Source organism: Lycorma delicatula, chromosome 1 (genome assembly GCF_047948215.1).
Source record: "Lycorma delicatula isolate Av1 chromosome 1, ASM4794821v1, whole genome shotgun sequence".
NCBI lineage: Eukaryota > Metazoa > Arthropoda > Insecta > Hemiptera > Fulgoridae > Lycorma > Lycorma delicatula.
Genome location: NC_134455.1, coordinates 82,239,712 through 82,262,659, shown reverse-complemented (window position 1 = coordinate 82,262,659; position 22,948 = coordinate 82,239,712). Strand labels below are relative to the sequence as shown.

Here is a 22,948-nt window from a genome sequence, read left to right as displayed (position 1 = left end):
CCTATTTTCACATTCAGTGGTCCATCTTTGTTATTTTACTACATTTCATTACTTTTGTTTTGTTCTTGTTTATTTTCATGCGATAGTTCTTGCGTAGGACTTCATCTATGCCGTTCATTGTTTCTTCTAAATCCTTTTTACTCTCGACTAGAATTACTATATCATCAGCAAATCGTAGCATCTTTATCTTTTCACCTTGTACTGTTACTCCGAATCTAAATTGTTCTTTAACATCATTAACTGCTAGTTCCATGTAAAGATTAAAAAGTAACGGAGATAGGGAACATCCTTGTCGGACTCCCTTTCTTATTACGGCTTCTTTCTTATTCTTCAATTGTTACTGTTGCTGTTTGGTTCCTGTACATGTTAGCAATTGTTCTTCTATCTCTGTATTTGAACCCTAATTTTTTTTTAAATGCTGAACATTTTATTCCAGTCTACCTTATCGAATGCCTTTTCTAGGTCTATAAACCCCAAGTGTGTTGGTTTGTTTTTCTTTAATCTTCCTTCTACTATTAATCTGAGGCCTAAAATTGCTTCCATTGTCCCTATACTTTTCCTGAAACCAAATTGGTCTTCTCCTAACACTTCCTCCACTCTCCTCTCAATTTTTCTGTATAGAATTCTAGTTAAAATTTTTGATGCATGACTAGTTAAACTAATTGCTCTGTATTCTTCACATTTATCTGCCCCTGCTTTCTTTGGTATCATTACTATAACACTTTTTTTGAAGTCTGACGGAAATTCCCCCTTTTCATAAATATTACACACCAGTTTGTATAATCTATCAATCGCTTCCTCACCTGCACTGCGCAGTAATTCTACAGGTATTCCGTCTATTCCAGGAGCCTTTCTGCTATTTAAATCTTTTAATGCTCTCTTAAATTCAGATCTCAGTATTGTTTCATTTCATCCTCCTCAACTTCCTCTTCTTCCTCTATAACACCATTTTCTAATTCATTTCCTCCGTATAACTCTTCAATATATTCCACCCATCTATTGACTTTACCTTTCGTATTATATATTGGTGTACCATCTTTGTTTAACACATTATTAGATTTTAATTTGTGTACCCCAAAATTTTCCTTAACTTTCCTGTATGCTCCGTCTATTTTACCAATGTTCATTTCTCTTTCCACTTCTGAACACTTTTCTTTAATCCACTCTTCTTTCGCCAGTTTGCACTTCCTGTTTATAGCATTTCTTAATTGCCGATAGTTCCTTTTACTTTCTTCATCACTATCATTCTTATATTTTCTACGTTCATCCATCAGCTGCAATATATCGTCTGAAACCGAAGGTTTTCTACCAGTTCTCTTTATTCCGCCTAAGTTTGCTTCTGCTGATTTAAGAACTTCCTTTTTAACATTCTCCCATTCTTCTTCTACATTTTCTACCTTATCTTTTTTACTCAGACCTCTTGTGATGTCCTCCTCAAAAATCTTCTTTACCTTCTCTTCCTCAAGCTTCTCTAAATTCCACCGATTCATCTGACACCTTTTCTTCAGGTTTTTAAACCCCAATCTACATTTCATTATCATCAAATTATGGTCGCTATCAATGTCTGCTCCAGGGTAAGTTTTGCAGTCAACGAGTTGATTTCTAATTCTTTGCTTAACCATGATATAATCTATCTGATACCTTGTAGTATCGCCTGGCCTTTTCCAAGTGTATATTCTTCTATTATGATTTTTAAATTGGGTGTTGGCAATTACTTAATTATACTTCGTGCAAAACTCTATAAGTCGGTCCCCTCTTTCATTCCTTTTGCCCAGCCTGTATTCACCCACTATATTTCCTTCCTTGCTTTTTCCAATGCTTGCATTCCAATCTCCAACTACTATTAAATTTTCATCTCCTTTTACGTGTTTAATTGCTTCATCAATCTCTTCGTATACACACTCTACCTCATCATCATCATGGGCGCTTGTAGGCATATAGACGTTAACAATCGTTGTCGGTTTAGGTTTTGATTTTATCCTTATTACAATGATTCTATCGCTATGCGTCTTGAAATTCTCCACTCTCCTCCCTATCTTCTTGTTCATCCTGCCTGCCCATTATTTGACGCTGAGTTAATTTTTATTTTACTCTTATTTTACTTATTTTACTCTCCAATATTTTTCAGTTATTCTACGTAATTTTTTCTCATTACTTCCTTTTGCCTTGAAATAACAAAACTAACTAAAACTAAAACTAAGAAAGGTATCGTTTTTTGATTGATTGGTTTAAAATAACCTGCAGCACGTTTAGAGTAGTTACAGAGAAGACATTAGTACAAGATATATACCATGTATAAGGTACATGGTAAAATTCAGGTAACCGGCTCGTACCCTTTAAAAACAAATATTTTAATAGATATTCTAATTGTATGCTGTATTATTTGTGATTTGATTTTTTGGATGTTTACGAATGTTTTTTTATCTTACGAAAGTTTTTTCGAGTAATTAAAAATGTATTGAACTAGAATATATTATTTTGTGGATATTTTCATAAACGGCATATGAAGAGAAATAGAAAACTACGCATACATCCGATTACTGATTGTAAGCTCCAGAAAGAAGAATTTTATCATTTAAATAAGGAGCATCCGAAACTTTTAACTGATGAAAAGAGATTTTTTAAATTATTTTACTATTTATTGAGAATCATTTCAACAAATATCTCTGTATCAAAATTTTGTAGTTTTTTTATTTTTTAAATGAGTATCAATTTTTTTTTTTATTATTATTATTTTATATTTGTTAAAATATGTCTAATATTATAAATTAAATAAAAATTTACACTACATAAATTTTAATTAAATATGAAAAATAAAAATAAAGTACATATAAAATAAAACGAAAAAATTTATTTCAAAAATAATATTGCGTAGCAACCGTTGTATTGTCTGTTGGTTTTCATTAAACTGAATATTTTAACGAAATTCTGTAGACTGGTGAACCAGCTTCTGATGATGGAGACCCCGAAGGCCAAATGATTTGGTAGAACGGTACTTGGAATTTCCATCTGTTTAACACCAGTTTAATTCTTAGTATAATCAGTGGCCTGTACACCGGTGTCTTGTCTGCTGTTACCCTTGAAAGTCTGAACTTATTCTTACTTTGTCGTGTAGAACAATTTTTTAAATCATTCCGTTATATGGATTCATAAATTCTTCCAAAATATATTTGCCCTCATCACAAAATAAGACTGATTAATCTTTTAAAGAATATTTGAAATTAAAAGTTATTTACTAATTTCTCGAAAAAGTAAGATAGAATCCGTTTTTAAATTTATTTTGTGATAAACAATTAGATTACAAGTGATGAAATTAAAAATTTTATAAAATCCACGAAGCCGTTTTGAAGAAACATATTTACTACAGCGCCCCCTGGTGGCTTTTAACCGTAAAACTAATCTAAGAACCTGCTCTAAGGTGATACCTATGTACTGCAGAAAACCGCATCAAAATCGGCTCAACCGTTTTAGATAAACTCATTTACTGCAGTGTCCCCAGGTGGCCTGTAACCGTAAACATGTCTGTCTAAGAACCTGCTCTGAAGTGATAGCTATGTAATGCAAAAATCCGCATCGAAATTGGCCCAGTAGATTTTGAGAAAAATGGTAACAGATATACACACACACACACACACACACACACACACACACACACACACAACCTCTTAACCCAAACGCATATACTGTCTCCGTTCTGTTGTGGGTAAAAAAAATATGAATGGAAAATAAAAATATATAATTTCTATGTTTGCTGTACGAAATTTTGCTGTACGAAGAAATAATGATGGTTATTAAAATCAAAATTTATCAGTTATATTATTAAAAAAATATTATAAATCAATTATCAAACTAAATAGATTTATGCTCTTACCGTAGAATGGACTGAAAATTAAATCAATTGCAGATTCAACTAATTTAACAAATTCACCAAAAAAACTATAAGTTGTTGTCTCCTGGCTACGGCAACTTGCCGCAAGGAGCGCTACCTGAAGAACGACCCATCCAACACCCATCCCGTTATCAGCTACGTTTCATCTGTCTGCCGATCTGAAACAAAAAAATTCCCATCAAATAAAAGAAAGATTTAAATTAAGGTAATCAATTTTGTTTTGTTTTTTTACATATAATAGGTTAAAAGCAACATCTAAAGTAAAAACAAAATTCAATTCAACAGAAATTAAGTTTTAATTAGCAGTAAATCGAGAGTATGGAGGTAGATAAAAGAAAAGAATATTCATGAGAATCAGGTCTTTTCATTGAATTTTCAATCTACTGGATGAAATAAAATAAAGTTAAATTGTATGAAAATTTCACCAAAATGTTAAAATTTAGTTTTCAAATCCATGGAATGTGCTATTAGGGGGGAAAAAATGTATTTTATTGGTGGAAAAAAGATGATTTCAAGACCACAGGCCTTTGCATACTAAAACTAAACTGAGATTGAAGATGTAGAATTTAATTATCAATTCTATTTGCAGTTATTTAACTGTTATCCATATTGAATATTAATGATTTTTAATCAATGCGTGATCGAATCACGTCATATTTTGCCCATTAAATTCTACGGATAAAACTGGTCGTATGGAAAGGTTTATATTGTACAGATTAAAGAAAGATAAATTTAACTTTACTGTTGGTATCGTGTTACAAATAAATAAGCCTTTTATTTAATTTTAAATTTACATTTTATATACAGAGTGTATCACGAAGTTCTCCCGGGTCATTCATAACCTATTCTAGTCTTGAAAATAATGGAAAAAGTTCATATAAACATTTGTCCTAAAATGATTCATTTGTGAGTTATGGCTAGTGAAAATTTTCGCTCGGATTCCAGCTACCCCTATGAAATATAAACTGAATCAGATTTCGTGTAAAGACAACAGTGGTCTTTTTGTGTTGTGCTGAAAAGAAATAGTCTTATAAAATGTCGTATACGTAAAGTTTACTTTCCGATATTACTTTCCGTCGTATGGTGCGAGTGGGGAGGGAAAAAATGAATTTTCTTTAAGTTTTGAGAAATGTAAATTACTAAAATAGCATTCATGTGCAAAATCTTGTGGCTCGAAAATCTTAAAAATAAAATTCATCTATAGAGTTTTGTGGCTCGAAAATCTTCAAAACTATTTGATCAATTTCACTGAAAATTAATTATGCTGCAGTAGGGTATCTTAAGTTGTGCATGTAAAAATTTGATGAAGTTGACCGAGTCGTTTTTAAGTTACGCTCAATTTAAGGTCAAATAAATTTGATCGGGGCAAGTTAGAAACGAGGTTCGTCGTGCAAGTTGAAATGTTGGCCGGCCTCCGTGGCACGAGTGGTAGCGTCTCGTCCTTTCATCTGGAGGTCGCGGGTTCGAATCCCGGTCAGGCATGGCATTTTCACACATGCTCATCCTCTTAAGCAATGTCTAACGGTGGTCTCGGAGGTTAAACAAAAAAAAAGAAAAAAACCTTGAATTGAAACGTTTCTTTATCTTTGGTATTTACTATTAACAATATTGTTCGGCGTATTCAGGTAACGTTACCTACTGTGAGGATCATGATGATTGTGTGTGTGTGTGTTTGAGCGCGACAAAAAGAAACAAAATAAAATAATGAAAAGTCGACATTCTTGCGCAGAACTGCACAATGGATTTTTTTACTTATTTTTATTAATTGATTTTGTTTCTAATAAGTGTTTTCCAATATCGAAATGATTCTTGATTTGATTTAAAATTATAATGTATTATTTCTCAGCCATGTTTCGGCCTGTTTTATTTTTAATAAAAGTGAAATTTCTTAAACTTTTATTTACGTGTAGTCAACAATACTTATATAGATTTTCTCAGAATAAAATTCTCTAGAAATCTTGTTACAAAACTTTACCTCTTTAATGACAATTTAACAAAGCTATTTACGTCAAACTTAATTGTGTTTTGCAATAATTTTCTAAAATATTGTTAGAGATACAGTTCTAAGAACTGTGTTATTCAATTTTTTAGGTAAAAAATTTGATGTGGACACCACATTACTCCCTTGTACGCCTATTAAATTATATATACACATTTAAAAAAAAAATGAAAAGTACATAAAATTTTATTTCAGTAGTAACTTCTGATATTTTTTCATATTTTTTTTATTGCTATTATTGAATTATTATTTATTGTAAAGATTTTTATACAATCAGAAGTTAATAATTATTAATAAATCAATATAATCTATATATTTAAATTAAAAAAAATGAGATGAAGTCGGACTTGAAGCGATGTCCCTTCCCCTTATAAGACCCAAATAGGGGTTTATTTATTAAAATTTTATTTAGCTGTAACTCTGGAACCTATGAAAATAAGTACCACTTATGATATACCGTTGAAAAGTTCTCAATGCTCTCAATGACTGCAGTTAATAAAAAGTTAAAATCCAAATTCATTGAATTTTGGGCTTTTTTGGTTACTTTTGGTCCGGTCGATTGCAATCAAAAGGGGAGGTGCACAACTAGATGTTACAACAGTCCTAAATCCAAAATTTCAACACCGTACAGCTAATCGTTTTCGAATAATGCGAGATAAATACCTACGTACATACGTCACGCCGAAACTAGTCAAAATGGATTCAGGGATGTTCAAAAATCCGTTGAAATCTGGAAACCGAAATATTTCGCGATCACATTACTTCCTTTACTTCGTAGAAGGAAGTAAAAATCATTTGAAACCATCAAACTTATACCACTATATCAGTTAAAAGAATCTAAGTGTGGCTTTATTTTTATCCTAGAAGCAGAAATCACAGAAAAATCTTTTACAAGCTATAATTAAATTCAAAGTTATTTCGGACCTGTGTTTATATGAACCTTTTTCTTTATTTACACTTTTAGAACATGTCTTGAATTTTTTCGTTTCTTCTAAGATACCCATTGAGTTAAATATTTTATTCAAATCAAAATTTGTTCAAAGTGATATTTTTATTATAATAGTGTGCCTAAGTGGAAAATTTTGAAGTTCGAATCCTAGTAAACGTAAGTTGCTTTTGTACGGATTTGCCATACTAGACTGTGGGTATCGGTATACTTTGGTGACTGGAGTTTAATTAATCACACAACTCAGGAATAGACGGCCTGAGTCTTTACAAGATTACACCTCTTTAACACGTCATAAATGTCATCCTCATCTCATTAGGCCGTGGAGGGGTGGTTTATTGTTTGCTATTTGAACAGATTGCAACCTACACATTACATTATTAACAATAATAATTATAATAATGCAAATAGTTTTTTATATATTATCAAATTCATTTTATTTATATTTTTTTAAAGATTATTAAATATAAATTAGACCTATTTTTTTTATTTTTTATTTTATTTTTGTTCATCTAATCTTCTCATAATACCACTAATCTTAGAGGACGAACCCTACTTCCTTTCAAACTTAATATAAACAACTTTGTAAATGAATGATATGAAAATGTTTTTCTACTTTTCCAAATTCTTTATAAGAATTTTTTTTTTAGTACAAAGAGAACGTTCCACAATTACTTCAAAACACCTGAATGAGCTCGATATACTAGTTCCATCCGACCCTTTTTTCTTCACAGCTGAATGTAAATATCAGTGGTTAGTAACATTTATTTTCTAATCTGATAACTTTCACCAATATGTTATATAGAAATTAATTCGTACATCTAATATTTTCAAAACTAAAGATCATGGTTTAAACCACACCAGAACGCATGCAATATTAATTATTATTATTATTATATATTAATATTTATATTAGATATAAAATTTTAATTTAATTAAGTAGAATATAAGAGCATTAAGTTAAGTTTCATCTTATCATATTTTTTTAATTATTACGTTGAAGTTCATGTACGTGCGTTCATAAATATAGAACTAATTTCTCTCATACATTTTCCTTCCTTCTTTGTTTGTTTTCCTAGTTCATTTTTTTAAATTTAATTACAAATTAATTAGTTTTTATTGATTTTACAATGTATTTTTATCTTAAATCAAATATAGAACATTTTTACATCCTTTGTTCTCATATATAAGAACATGTTGATTTTTATCTGACCTTGTTTCCATTTTAGTTTCTTAGGATATGTAGCACACACATTACTGCAAGTTAAATATGAAAAGTCATATACTGTGCATTCAATAAATATTTAAGACGATTTACTTTATAAGTCAGTTAAAGGATCTTAGACTAAAATAACACAGTCATTACAATACCTTACAATTATTAATTTATTTATTTAAATATAAATATTTATGTATGTAAATATAATTCATAAATTGATTAATTTTAAGTTAAAAATTTATTCGTGGGAATTATTTAAAAAATGTTTACTTTCCCTTTTATATAAGGGAAAGAATTTAATAGGATCAAATTTTGCATAAGGAGTATGTTACAGATAATGTTTCATAACATTGATGGGATTTAATTTTGGTCACAATTTGTCAAGTAGAGAAAAAATACGGATCTTATGGGCCCCTGATCTCAGAATTTTATTTAAAGGAACGATAAATATTTTCACATAATTTAATGCACCTTAAAAGATACTTTCTCGTGGTATTCCGTCTTCAAACACCTATAAAAGGGGTTTTCTATAAAGAGCAAACGGTTAAATAGACAAACAATTTTTTATTAAAAATTTTGATTTTTTTTTTTGTTGCAATTGTACCCTAAGTACAGTCAAACTTTGATGATAAAAACGACATTTGGATAAGGTAATCAACTGAGACTTAAATTTGTTTACTAAGAAATTTTGTTTTTTCTTATTTTTCTTAATTTTTTTTTAATTTTATTTTTAATACTGCATAACTTTTAGTCACACTTGTATGTTTACACTTACGTATTTACGTTTATATTTCAGTAGATAACAGGAAGAAAAACATTACAACATTTTTCTAAAAAAAATTAAGTATATTCTTTAGTAAACAAAATGAAGAAAAAAATAATCATACATATTTGGATTGCATTTATTTAAAAAAAATGTATATATAAATATATTTTATTCAGATTAATTATATGTTACAGCGATCATGTACAGTGAGCTCTTCCGTGGACAAGAAAAAGGAAAGTTCAAGAACTTGCTTGGAATAATCAAGGGAAACTGGTGAAACTGATTAAGAAAAGAATGAATATAGTTTATACTATTATTTTATAATAAGCTTTATCGTTTTTTAATTAAGGCCTTCTTAAAAAAAATCTTAATTTTACAATTGTTTATATTTAAATTTTCAGAAGTTGAAACTAAATTAAAACTAAAGTAGTGAAGTCCTCAATTGTGGGAATGAGATTTGTTTTTTATTTTACATTTCTCTATTCATTGTTTTTAAAGTTTTTGCTAAAATATTTTTAATATCAGTATGATATCACAATATATGAGAGCCGTTCAGTAATTAAATACACAAATAACTGTGGTAGCAAAATAGTTGGTAAGAGGATTATCACACTTTAAGAACATTAAGTTGATAACCCTGTAATAACTTTTGATCAGCTGTTTGAGTAAAATTATTTTTTTATAACCTCAAAATTAAATTTTACGATAGCGAGTCCTTTTCAAGTTTGCGAATTAGTTGAACTGTTTAACATGAACGTTATGATCGGTAATTTTTGCTTTCTGAAGGTAAAAAATCTGATTTGGGCAACCCATGACTTCCTTGTACGCCTATTAAATTACATATACACATTTGTTTTAAATGAAAAGTACATAAAATTTTATTTCATTAAAAACTTCTGATATTTTTTTTTTTCATTATTATTCATCATAAAATTATTTTACAATGAGATGTTAATAATTATGAATAAATCAATATATTTAAATTAAAAAAAAAAAAATTTAAAGCGATTAAGTCTGATTCGAACCGATGTGCCTTCCCCTTCTAAGATCCAAATATTTCATTAATTAAAATTCTATTTGTCTATAACTCTGGATCCAGTGAAAATAAGTACTACTTATTACATCGTTGAAAAGCTCTCAGTAAGGGCTTATTACTGCAATTAAGATAAAGTCCAAAATCCAATTTTTGGGGGATTGTGAGCTTTTTGGACACTAATGGTTCAGTCGATTACAATCAATAGGTGAGATGCACAACTAGATGTTACAACAGTCCTAAATCCAAAATTCCAACATCTGCGGTTAATCGTTTATGCGAGATACGTACGTACACACATGCATGCATACATACGTACGTACAAACGTCACGCCGAACTACTCAAAATGGATATTTATGCAGAAATCTGGAAACCGAAATTTTTCGCTATCACAATACTTACTTTACTTCGTACAAGGAAGTAAAAATCGGTTAACATTTACTCTCGCGTAACCAAACAGTACGAACAAAGTTGTATGAACCGTAGACATTTTTACAAGCGGGTAGAAAGTTTAAACACGAACTTCAGTGACTGACGGGCACGTTCTGAACGTGCAATCGAAGTTCAACTCCAGCACTTGAAACTCATAAACTCTTTGGTATGTGTCGACATTCACCCGGCGAATAGCAGCTACATTTTCTAATTTTGGCCTTTCCGGAAACATATACAAATTTTTATCAATTTATCTTCACTAGTTCTTGCTGGGCGTTGATTTTGAATCACTCACGTCGTATTGTTTTTTGTAATATATATTCTTTTTTTTTTATCAGCTATCGTTTTATTTCCGGAAGATTGCAGTTGCTATTATAGCTGAAAAATTACAAGGAAGTGTCAGTATAATTCATTTCATTATTACCAACAAGCTCAAATACTAAAACAAGCGAAGAAGGTTTCCAAGAGGGTTGACAGATCTTGAATAAGGATTGAAGACTTCGCGCGTGCACAGAGCCAAAACAACGCAGCAGATATTTACATACCTGCTTTTTGCATAGTGTTCTAACCTGTGATGAGACATTCATTTGCCATTATAAACCGGGATCAAAACGTTTCCAGCATGAAGTAGAGGCAAACGAGTTAACCAGTAAGTAAAAAATTCCGTATCAGACCAGCAGGAAAAATCATGATGATAATCTTTTGGGATGCATAAGGCCCAGTTTTTGTCGATTTTCATGAAAATCAACGAATACAGAACATACTAATGTGCTTTCCTTAACAACAAAGTAAAGCTAGCAGTGTTGAAAAACCGCTCTAGATCTCAGCGCAAAGGTAACATTTTGCTTCATGATAACACCCAGCCTCACACAGTTCAGATAATTCGAAAAACCATCGACAAATTGAATTGGGAATTATTACCTCACCCACCAGATAGTCCTGACTTGGTGCCACAGGACTTCCGTTTTTTTTTTTTTTGTTCCATTCAAGGAAGGGTATGTAATAAGAAATTATGGAAATGACAACGTCAAAGAAAACTTGCTGAGTTGGCTCCAACATCATGACGAAGATTTCTTTACAGCAGGCAAAAATAAATTGAAACAGAGATGTGACAAGTGATTAATGTTGATGGACATTATGTTGAAAAGTGAAAAAAATATCACATTGATTAAATAGACCGTTTTACTTCCAGAGCAACAGAAAAACTTGTATCATTAATTATTAAATGACTCTCGCATATCATTACCTTAAAATAATAGAATATTAAGCAATGCCGATCTCCGTAGAAGAACCGTAGATCTCTACCTTTCATCCGAAAGATTCTGAGTTCCCTATCGGGATGGGATTTCTTGTCGCTACAAAATTCATCTTTCGTCTAAAATAAGTATGGTAATTAGACATCCGGCTTGTAATTTCAAGGTTGAATAAATAGAAAAATATCTTCAAATCTTTCATTAAGGCAATATAATTATTCACTGTTTTAAAAAATATTTATTTTATGTTATTCTGATAAAGCTTACAATCTTTAAAATAGTTTTCTGTACAAAATAATAAAAGATTATTGAAATTTAACCATAAGGTGGAAAATTAAGGATTGGACACCATAAAAAAACGGATACAAGTTGAATTAAGAAATTCCTATTTAAATCAGTTAAATTAATTATTAAAAGTATTAATTAATGCAGTAATAAAAGTAATAATAATTGATTTTTAAATTTCAAGCATTTGTTACGAAGGGTTTCGTCCTCGACAGATTACAAACGGGAAGAAAATTAAGTGGAACATTAATGTATGTAAGTACTTAAAGAATTATGTAAAAAATATAATTCATATTTTCATTCAGAGTAGAATTTTTTACGTAAAATCATTCTACTCTGAGAAATATTTCAAGATATGGGACCCATGGTGACCGTATCCGAATACCCACCGAAAATGATTGTAACCAAAAATAAATGGTATCACTGAACCATGTTCAGAAAACATCGTGAAAAATTTCATAAAAATCTGTTGATCCAGCCTGAAGATACCAAATAAAACGATAGCTGATAAAAAAAAGAATATATATAAAAAAACAATACGACGTGAGTGATTCAAAATCAACGCCCAGCATGACCTACTGAAGATAAATTGATGAAAATTTGTATATGTTACCGGAAAGGCCAAAATTAGAAAATGTAGATATTCTCCGGGTGAATGTCGACATTCAAATACGTGAAAAGAACAGTCATGACTAAAGCCAAATTTAAAAACAATAATCAAACTTCAAAATTAAAAAAAAAGAAAACTAAAGGACCAGAAAACTCCCTAAAAGCTAAACCATTATAGTGAAATCATCAAAAAAACACATTAATCCCTTCTTAATGTTTACTTATGCACTTACACCGTAAGAAGAATGTATACAAATTTTTATCAATTTATCTTCATCTAGTTTTTTCTAGTGGTTGATTATGAATCACTCACGACATTATATATATATATATATATATATATATATATATATATATATATATATAGAAGATATACACTTTTTTCTTTATTTTTTATCGTTTTATTTGGTAGCTAGATACAGCTGATGATTTAAATTTAGTTCAGTATATTTTTGTTTATTTTAAGAATGATTTTTTTTATTTTAATGTCTGCTTTGATTTTTTTATTGTTAGGTTGAGATGGATTGGGTTTAGTTTATTACTACTATTTAGTTATTCATTTTCAGAATAGAATTTCTCTTTTTTAAATATTTCAGTATTTGTCAATTTTTTTTCTGCTTTATTCGTTTCTTTGATGCAAAGAATAAATTAAATTTATATATTTTATTAATAAAATATAAATCTGGGTTTCTTTTATTTTAACTTCAACATATTTAATTCAAATATATAGGATGAAATATTTGCTCATTTAATATAATTCAAAGAATAGATTTCCAGTACATACCGGTGAGATATATCATAACTTTAATTAACTCTTGCAATAAGAAACCTGTAATAGTGGTCTTAATTTTCAGAAGATTTGTTTACTCAGTATGAAATTATTTCTTGTAACCAGAGTATTAAACGGTAATTCCAGGGAATTCCTAATATGATGTAAAAACCAGTCGTTAAAATGTTTTATGAAGGAGGATCTCAGTAAAACGGATAATCGGTTACTAAATCGAGACTTGGTAGAATTAAATTTGAGTTGGCGTTTTGTTTCATGAAAGATGTTTTCATTACATATAAAACAGGTTTTTTTAAATTAATGTAGATAATAGGTTTTCTTTTTACTTCCGAAGAAATGACTCACGCGTTCCCGTAAAGAAACAATATTTACTTATAAAATAGTTTTTAACTTAATAAAATGAGGGAATTTTTTCCTTTTATTTTAATAATAAAGATTCTTTCTTATGTTGTTTTTATTTATTTATTTACAAATGGAAGATTTTTTTATATTTTAATATAGCATAAAATAAGTAAAATTAAATAAAATAATAAATAAATATTATTTAATTAAATATTAATTAATAATATATACATATTAATATTAATTATATTATATTAAGTAAAATTCAAATTGAAGAGTTAAATCACACAACAACTTCAAATCGTTAACACGTAAACATAATCCAACCGACTTTTTGCTTTTAACTAAGGCGTTCATATATTTAATGTACATGAAATCATTTTCATGTACAACTTTCATTAATGGTTAACGATTTTGACATGTTTTAAAGGTTATGTTATAGATTAGGTTATTGACATAGTTACAAAGAAATTGTGTTCGGCTATTCTGTCTGCAGTTCTTGTAGTTCCTTATCGTCGATTAAATTGTGTAATCATATTTTATTTTTTAATTAACTTAGTACAAGTACTTAAATACTTGTACTAAGTATTTAATTATGGACAATTATTACCATTAATTATCACTACCAAAAAAAAATAAATAAATTAATTTAAAATATATATATATATATATATATATATATATCTGCAACATTTAAATTAATTTAAGAACAGTAAAAAAATGTATTATTTGTAATGAAAATGAATGATTTATTTTTTAATTTTCTGCATAATTTCTTTTTTTCTTTTTGTTTAATACTTTTATTTATAATCGCATCAACAATTAAAAGTTATTAACGACTTATCAGTGTAATGTAATTATACCGGTAAACGTGCAGTCTTGAACAAACTCAGGCCGACTACTCCTGAGACGTGTGATTAATTGAAACCCAACCGCCAAAGAACACCAGTATCCACAATCTAGTATTCAAATCCGAATAAAAGCCTTCGTTACCTAATGTAGGTTAAAAACCTTCATTAGGATTTGAACCTGAGAACTCGATTTCAAAGTCAGCTGATTAAGTCCACGAGTTTACTACTAGACCACCAACCCGGTGGATTAATTTCCTTTTCCTTTATTTTGTTTAATTAGTTTTTGTCATATTTATACCAGGGTGTCATAAATAAAGTGCTCTTCATCTCAATCAATAAATCCTACTGTATTCTATCAACGAAGTATATTTAAACTTGTTTTTTTATAATGCCAGCAGTGAAACTAAAGCTGACTTATTTACAATTGATTTCCGCGTTTCGTTGTTTAAATGCCGTTTTATGCTTGATCACACTTCTGATCGCATAGCTCAGAGTACAAAAAGGTTTATCAGAAAACTGAAGCGAACTTCTAACAAGATGAACAACATCACATACCGCCAATGTTTCGATAAAATTGCTTCGTAAAGTTTTCGATGGTAGTTCATTTCAAAGTACATCTGGTCACCGAGATACCCAGATCTTACACCGGATTTTTTTATTTACGGGAAAGAATTAAAGGATCTGTTTATAATAACAGTCCTCATACCCTAGATGAACTGAAAAATAAATTGTTAACTGAATTTGTAAATGCAGTCACTCCTTTGATACTTCAGCGTGTACTTTCAAACATACTGAAACCAATTCCGGCATGCCTAGAGGGAAATGGTGGCCATATTCAGCACCTCCTGTAAATAAAAATTAAATTATTATTATTCCTCATTCTATCATTGTTTTTTTAATATAATAAATTGAATTTTTGCAAGCTCTGATGCACAGTTTTATTTAGAACATTCTTTATATTTCATTATTAATACACAAACATGTCTTCAGGTAACTTCCCACAAATATTCTTAAACAATTAATCCAATACAAAATTGTACATATTTATAAGAAATTAAAACTTTTGAAAAAATAAAGCAATTATGTTTTGTGCATAATTATTTTTAAAAACTTGTTGAAAATTTCTAAGATCTTATCAATTACAACATAACGTGTTTTTCATTTTTTAATTCCGGTGTGTTTTAAAAAAATCACATCTATAGATCTTATTCATTAGTGGTTGTTAAGTAAAAATAAAACCATTCAATTTAAAAACAATACGAAGTGAAAATGAAACTATACGAGGTTTGTTAAAAAAATAACCAAACCTTTTTAATTACGCTCCAACGAAAGATATTTAGTGACGTGGGAATGACAGAATTGTGTTCAGCATAACCTCCCCTGCAACGGCATGTTCTTGGATTGTTAATATCTCGTTTAGTTTCGTGTTATTGTTATTTGAGTGCAACGTGTTTAATTGTTTGTAGCTTTTTTTGTAACGTGTGATTTTTTGCTGATTGAACTTTTGTCTCAATGTCGTAGCCGTAAAGCCAGCTTTCGTCTTCCGTTATGATCCGTTACGGATAAGTGTTTCATCGTCATCGGCTTGTTCAAGGAGTTGCAAGTAATTGCCTAATTGATGTTCTTTCTGCTATTCAGTCATCAAAACTCACAAACTTTGCTGCAACTCGATAAATGTTCAGTTTTTCAGTCAAAATGTCATGATATGATCCAATCGAGATGTTAACCCTTACTGCAAGTTCTCTGACAGTCAATCGGTGATTTGCACGTACCAGACCATTGGTTTTCTGAACGTGTGCGTCATCAGTTGTAGTCGAAGGCCTTCTTGGTCGAGGGTCATCTTTAATTGACTGATGACCACTTTTAAATCGTGATAACCATTCGCATCATTGCCTACGACCCAGAGAATCATCACCGTAAGTTTGCTTCAAATCTCGAAAAGTTTCTTGAGGTTTTTCCCCAGTTTCACCCAAAATTTTACGTTATATCGTTGCTCCCGAAAATCGCACATTACAAAAATCGCTACTAACACTTAAACATGTTGCACTCAAATAACAATAACACGAAACCTAAACGAGATATCAACAATTCAAGAACAAGTGGTTACAGAGGTGGTTATGCGGAACACAATGCTGCCAACCTCACATCACTAAATACCTCCGTTGGCGCGTAATAAAAAGTTCGGTTACTTTTTGAACAGACCTCGGATACTGTCCTACAAAGCAAAGAAATTATGAGATTTTCATGTACAGTTCGTAAATTTCGGTGTTGTTTTCGGTCAAAATGAAGTACCATGCTGTACAACAACTGTAAAACTATAGCTAAATTTGAGAAAATTTGCGAAGTTAATCATTTGCCCACCGGTTCTAGTGGTTAATTCATCATCGAAAATCAGCTGATTTCAAAGTCGGGAGTTTCAAGATTCAAATCCTAGTAAAGGTTTAGTCTTTTATACGGATTTGAATACTAGATTGTAGATATCGGTGTTCTTTGGTTCAATTTACCACAGATCTTAGGAACGGTCGATCTGAGATTGTACAAGACTACATTTATAGGAATCATCCTCATTCATTCTCTGAAATAATACCTTACGGTTTTCCCGGAGGCTAAACAGAATCATATGAAGACGTAAGGGAGAGGTTAACAAAAAAACATTACTGCTGTTGCTGAAAGTGTCACTGGAAGTTTAGGTTTGCCAATTCCAAAGACGTTAACAACAACAATTAGCAATCTCAAAAGCTAGGCTGCCTCTTTAGGCAATTTATATAAAGTTTTTGGAAGACATGCTTACAAAGTGCAACTAATGCAACAATTGCAGCCATAATACCTATTTCAATGTAATTGATTAGTTATTAAACATACAGGCAGCTACGCCAATTTTTTTTTAAAGAAATTTATCGTTAATGATGAGACCCATTTCCTATTCAATGGGTTCGTGAATAAAGAGAACTGCCGCATGTGAGGCTCAAAAACAGTAAAATAATTGTCAGAAAATATCTCTATTCACAAAGACTGTTTGGTGCGACTTATGCTCCGGTGGTGTGATGGGCTAAATTTTTTTGGGAACGATGAAAGTATTGCGGTTACAGTCAACATAGAGCTCTGTTGTATGATACTAGTTGACCTTTATTTGTCTAAATCGGATGAAGTGGATGTGCCCGATATTTGTATCAGTAAGATGGCGCTAATAGTCACACCAACTGTTAAACTACTGCATTTTTGCGTGAGAAGTTATCAAGATGGATTATCTTATGAAACGAAGACATCGATTGACCGTATGTCTAGATTGTGCCAATTAAAATCTCTTGACTTTTTCCTTCGGTGCTTTGTATAGGAGCAAATCTATACTAATAAGCCAAAAACAGTTCAAGAATTAAAATAGAATATTCAAGCTGTTGTTGGCAGAATATTTATCGGATATCGTGTTCCACATTTAATCACGCCTTTTTTTTACAATGAAATAGAAATAATAATCTTTCAAAATAATATGTTTCATTATTAATTTAAAATGACATCTCTTAACGGATATAAGACATAAATATTAATAAATCATAAATCTTTCTAATGCGTAAGCGGAAATCCATTTTTTACATTTACTTCTATAAAACGCAAATGAAGTAAAACATGTTGAAAAAATAAGAGAATGAAAAATTAATATACGTTAAGGCAGCGGAAGATAATTCATTCCTATCCTTGCTGGTAACAATTTGACAACGGCATTAACTTTTTTCTAATAGCGTAGAATTTTGAAATGAATAAAAAATAGTATATAAAAATATCATGTTTCTGACCTTCAATTTCATTCTGGAATTTTATCCTAAAGTAAACAAATAAATACCCCGTAAATTAAATTGCATCTTCTTGTTAAATAATACACGTCTTGTATTCTGGTGATATGTATTACACTGTTTTTCGTCATTATGTCCAACACTTTAATTATGTTAACGTACCTTTTTTGTGACTTACCAGAGCAAAAGTATAAAACACATTTTATAAACACGTAGCTTTTTATTACCTTTTGTATTTTATTTATTGAATTTTATTATTAATATAATAATAATTATTATTTTTTAATTCTCGATATGTTGTAAATAGATTTAAAACATTAATTCTGAATGAAAAACTAGCCTATTAACAGTGATTTATAATAAATACAAATTTCCTATCGAACAGTTAATTTTTAAATATTATTACAATAAATATACATCTTAAAAAAGAAGTAAAGATAATTTTTATATTGTTAAATGGAAAAAAAATGACAAAGTAAACGAATGATTTTCGACAATAATAAAAATAATCATGCATTTTGGGAATAGGTAAGTGTAAGTAAGAAATGCCTATTTAAGAACCAATTATTAAAGTTCAAGATTTTTAGTAGAGTATATTACAGGAACTTGAAGTTGAAGCATGTATTGTTAATTTGAATGCTTAAAAAGAAGTCATAAAATTATAGTCAAATCTTTGGCGAGGGTAATGAGATTTATTGTAATATCAAATTATTGTTCCTGGTTGAAGATGTGTGTGTGGGTGTATGTATATGTGTGTGTGTGTTTGTGTGTGTGTGTGCGTGCGTGCGTGCGTGCGTGTGTGTGTGTGTGTGTGTGTGTGTGTGTGTGTGTGTCTGTGTCTGTGTAGAGAGAGACTGAGGGGAGGAGAGAGTCCGTAAATAATGAAATAATGGTGGAGTTTCAAGCAGTCATAATTTTCGAACAAACCATGACAGAGATATGAAATATAGTCAAAATAAAGAGAAACTATCTTAATTTTCGTTACTTAAACTAGTTCTAGTTGGGAACCAAAGGAAACCATATTGAAATCTACTAAACAGGTAAGATTCTTGTAAAACTTTTCTTCATTTTGATTTTTCATAATTTTTGTCATATTTTTTCTAAAACAATGTTTTTTTTGAAAACCCACATTATTTTATATACACATTGCATATTATATACATATATGTACTGTGCATATTTACATATATACAATACGGATGAAGCTGGGTAATTCTTCAAATTTATGTCGTCAAAACCTCTGATTAACTTAGTCAAAGGTTATGACTTTTAGTAGGTATGTAGGCGATAATTTAGTAATCTATTTCCTATCTTTGTTTCCTTTTTTAAGGTCAAAGCAATTTTTTTAATATTGTAATTTAATTTTATTAGAAAATCTCTAACAATAAACTGATTAAACCATAGTAATATGTAACTTTTTCATAATACTATTTACATGGAACGATCTCTTTTTAATTGGAAACTTGCTAACTTACATTTTTTTATGTCCGAATGATTTCCGCTTTTTGTTTTACTGCATTAAGTTTTCTTGTAATGAATCCAAACCTTTCCCTTATTTTGTAATATTAATACGTTTTCTCTTTTCTATTTTTTCTTCTATAACCGTTTTGTTTCAGCTTTATATTTAGTTTTAAGATAAATGGTACATAATATTCCGGCCTCCGTGGTGCGAGTGTCTCGGCCTTTCATCCGAAGGCCTCAGGTTCGAATCCCGATCAGTCATGGTAATTTCACAAGCTTTAAAAATGTCACTTCATCTCATCCTGTGAAGCAATACCTAACGTTGGTCCCGGAGGCTTAAAAAAGAAAAGAAAGGAAATAGTACATAATATAACGAGTGAAATGTTACAAAACAACTGTAGCTAAAGAAGTTTTTAAATGATATAAATCTTTGTATAACAAACAAAATTACTTATTCTTAACAAAATCGAAAGTTGAATACGAGTAAAATTTTACTTTTTATTTGAAATAAAACATTCATACAAAAAAATTGAGTATTAATATTTTTTTTTTTTAAATTATTTTTTTCTTTTTAAAGGGAACATATGCTCATGATTTCAATTTATTGGGTATAAGTTTTAAAGATGAAAATTGATTTCCTTTTGTACACAGTCAAATCAAACTCGTTAATCTGCAAACGTAAACTACAAAAACAAAATTACCCTATTTATAAACGTACTGAATTTTCCTAAAAGTATTATCATTTTTGTCTTCTCTTATTGGTAAAAGATAAAGAATGAAGTTAGTAATGTTTTAAAGAAAAATAAATAAATTACGTATGTTGTTATTGTAACTGAATTGTTATTCATAAAAAAAAAAATAATCAATCTATTATTTAATTGAAAGTCAATAATATTTTAATGATCCACTAATTTAAAGTACATCAAGCGGAAGAAGACAAACCTTAACGAAACTGGTCATACAAATTTCGATAATAATACTACGTGTCCCAAAATGGATCATCCTCTTTGAATTATTTATATTTAGGAAAATATTGAATATAAAAACTGAAGATTAATTTTATATTAAAGGTTTATTTATGAAGTTTATTTTACATACCAAGTCATAGGCGCCCAATACGCCCCCCTTGGGATGCACAGCATACGGTACGTCCAAACAGTTGTAATCGAATTGATCCCATATCTTAGTAAGCGTTTCTTTATTCACTGCTGCCACAGTTGCTGGTATGCGGTTGCGCAGTTCAATCACTGTAACCGGAAGGGGTGGCACATAGATGGAATCTTTTACAAAACCCCACAAGTAAAAATCGGACACAGTGAAGTCTGGCGGTCTTGGAGGCCAGTAATGCAAAGCTGAATCGTTAGATCACTCTCATACGGCCGATCAATCGTTGAGAAATCCTATCGTTAAAAAATTCTCGAACGTAACAGACTTCAGTGAGGTTATGCTACGTCCTTCTGAAAAATGAAACCTTCCAAATCGGTCTCTAATTGAGGGAAAAGCCAGTTTTCAAGCATATCGGGATATTCTCGATAACAGTGTTACCGTAACATTGGTCTCTAAGGAAAAAAGGGACCACGCACCTTTTCCCGAGAAATTGCAGAAAAACCATTAAATTTGTAAAAGTCTCTCGTTGTACAAATTCATGTGGCTTCTTCGTACCCAATATTGTAACATTGTAGCGGTTTACTTTTCCACTTAAATGAAAAGTAGTCTTGTTACTAAACACTAAGCGTGTTACGCTATATTGTTAAAAGCAGTTCAAAAGAGATAAAATTAATTCTGTAATTTCATTCCGAATTAAGGTTAAAAAAAATATATATTTAATTATAAATAATACTTCTATATGGTACATGTATAAATTTAAGTTTTAAATTAATAATTTTCTACAAATATAAATTTTTAATAATTTTTGTTAAATTATATCATAATGTCCAAGTTATTATAATAATGTGTGTTTAACCGTTATTACATACATCCTATTAAACTAAGTAAAGCATATAATCATCGTTGGCAACATACACGGTTAGCGGTTTTTATGGTCAGTTGGCGCAATTAACGTTAGGTTAAAATGTAGTCATCGTATAGCCTATTAAATAACATTTATTCATCGTGAACTAGTTTCATAAACAGTTATCAAATAAACAGTAGACCTAATATTTTTTTTATATTTGATTATATCAAATTTTTACCGTTTATTTCTTAAGTAAATACGTCTATATGTTTGAAATAATAGTAAACTTAAATTTTTTAAATTAATTGAAATGTAAAATATATATTTTATTAATACTAACATTTAAAAAGATGAATTAAAAAAAATTTTAAACCAATTATTTTGTAAATGTAAATTTTTTCAAGTGATTTCCAAACTATGTGTTTTTTAGTAGCCGTAAGTGTTGGCATTTGTTTGTTTATAATTTGGCTCGGTCTTCAGGAATAGAAATTTTAAAGAGAGATAGAAAACGTACATATACTAACATATATACACAGTGTTAATAAAGAACATTAAAATAACTTTTCAAAGGTTAAAAATAAAAAAAATAAAATTTAGTAAATAATCCCACCTGGAAACGATCAATTTTTTTGGTATGGAGACCAACATATACCCGAGCCCCCCCCCCTCCACCCCCATGGGAAGTAACTAATAATTTTAAATAGAAAGAATAGTGTTATAACAAATAATTTTAAAAGGCGTTGAAAAAATATTTGAAATAAAAGACATACTACAAATTCTAATCAAAATATTTGCAATTTAAGGTTTTTACAGCTAATTTCGGAAGTTATCTTATTATCTCTTAAATAACTACTCAAAAGTGAAATGTTAAAAAAAATAAGATTTAGCAAATACTACTACCTCAGAACATTCTATTTTTTTGGTACGAGACAATTACTTGCAGTGTATTGTAGGCCACCTTTGAAACTCAATTGTATAAAAAAATCTTGAATCGCTGCCATTTCAGTTAGGGTTGTAGAAACCTGAGCTGTTTTGCATCAGATCTTTTGTTTTACATTCCCTATAAAATGACTAGTTTCAACACTATTTCCATTTCAAATTTTTGAGTTACTTCTCCACCGAGGACGTTGGATGTGATGGTTTCATATCGAAAAATAGGTCGTTTCGAGGCAAAGGAATTTGATAGATTTAATTTTTCTGTTTAATTGATATTTAAGGGTTTCCATATTTGTTAATTCTCGGTACATAAGAGGGAAAGGAGTGCTTTCAAAATAAGGCTCTTTTGAATTTGTAGTCTACATACGCATTGTAAAGAGATGGCGCTTGCGTAGTA

The 22,948-nt window shown here is 29.9% G+C and overlaps 1 protein-coding gene across 1 annotated transcript in view; it reads right to left on the bottom strand.

Moving 5' to 3' along the window:
- The window catches only part of LOC142317546 (carboxypeptidase B-like), a 129,294-nt gene that overhangs the window by 78,890 nt on the left and 27,456 nt on the right, over window positions 1-22,948 (bottom strand). Inside the window, exon 2 of the mRNA XM_075354105.1 lies at window positions 3,872-4,047. Within this exon, the coding sequence (XP_075210220.1) occupies window positions 3,872-4,013 (142 nt within the window). The 5' untranslated portion in view covers window positions 4,014-4,047. The remainder of the gene's footprint in view (window positions 1-3,871; window positions 4,048-22,948) is intronic.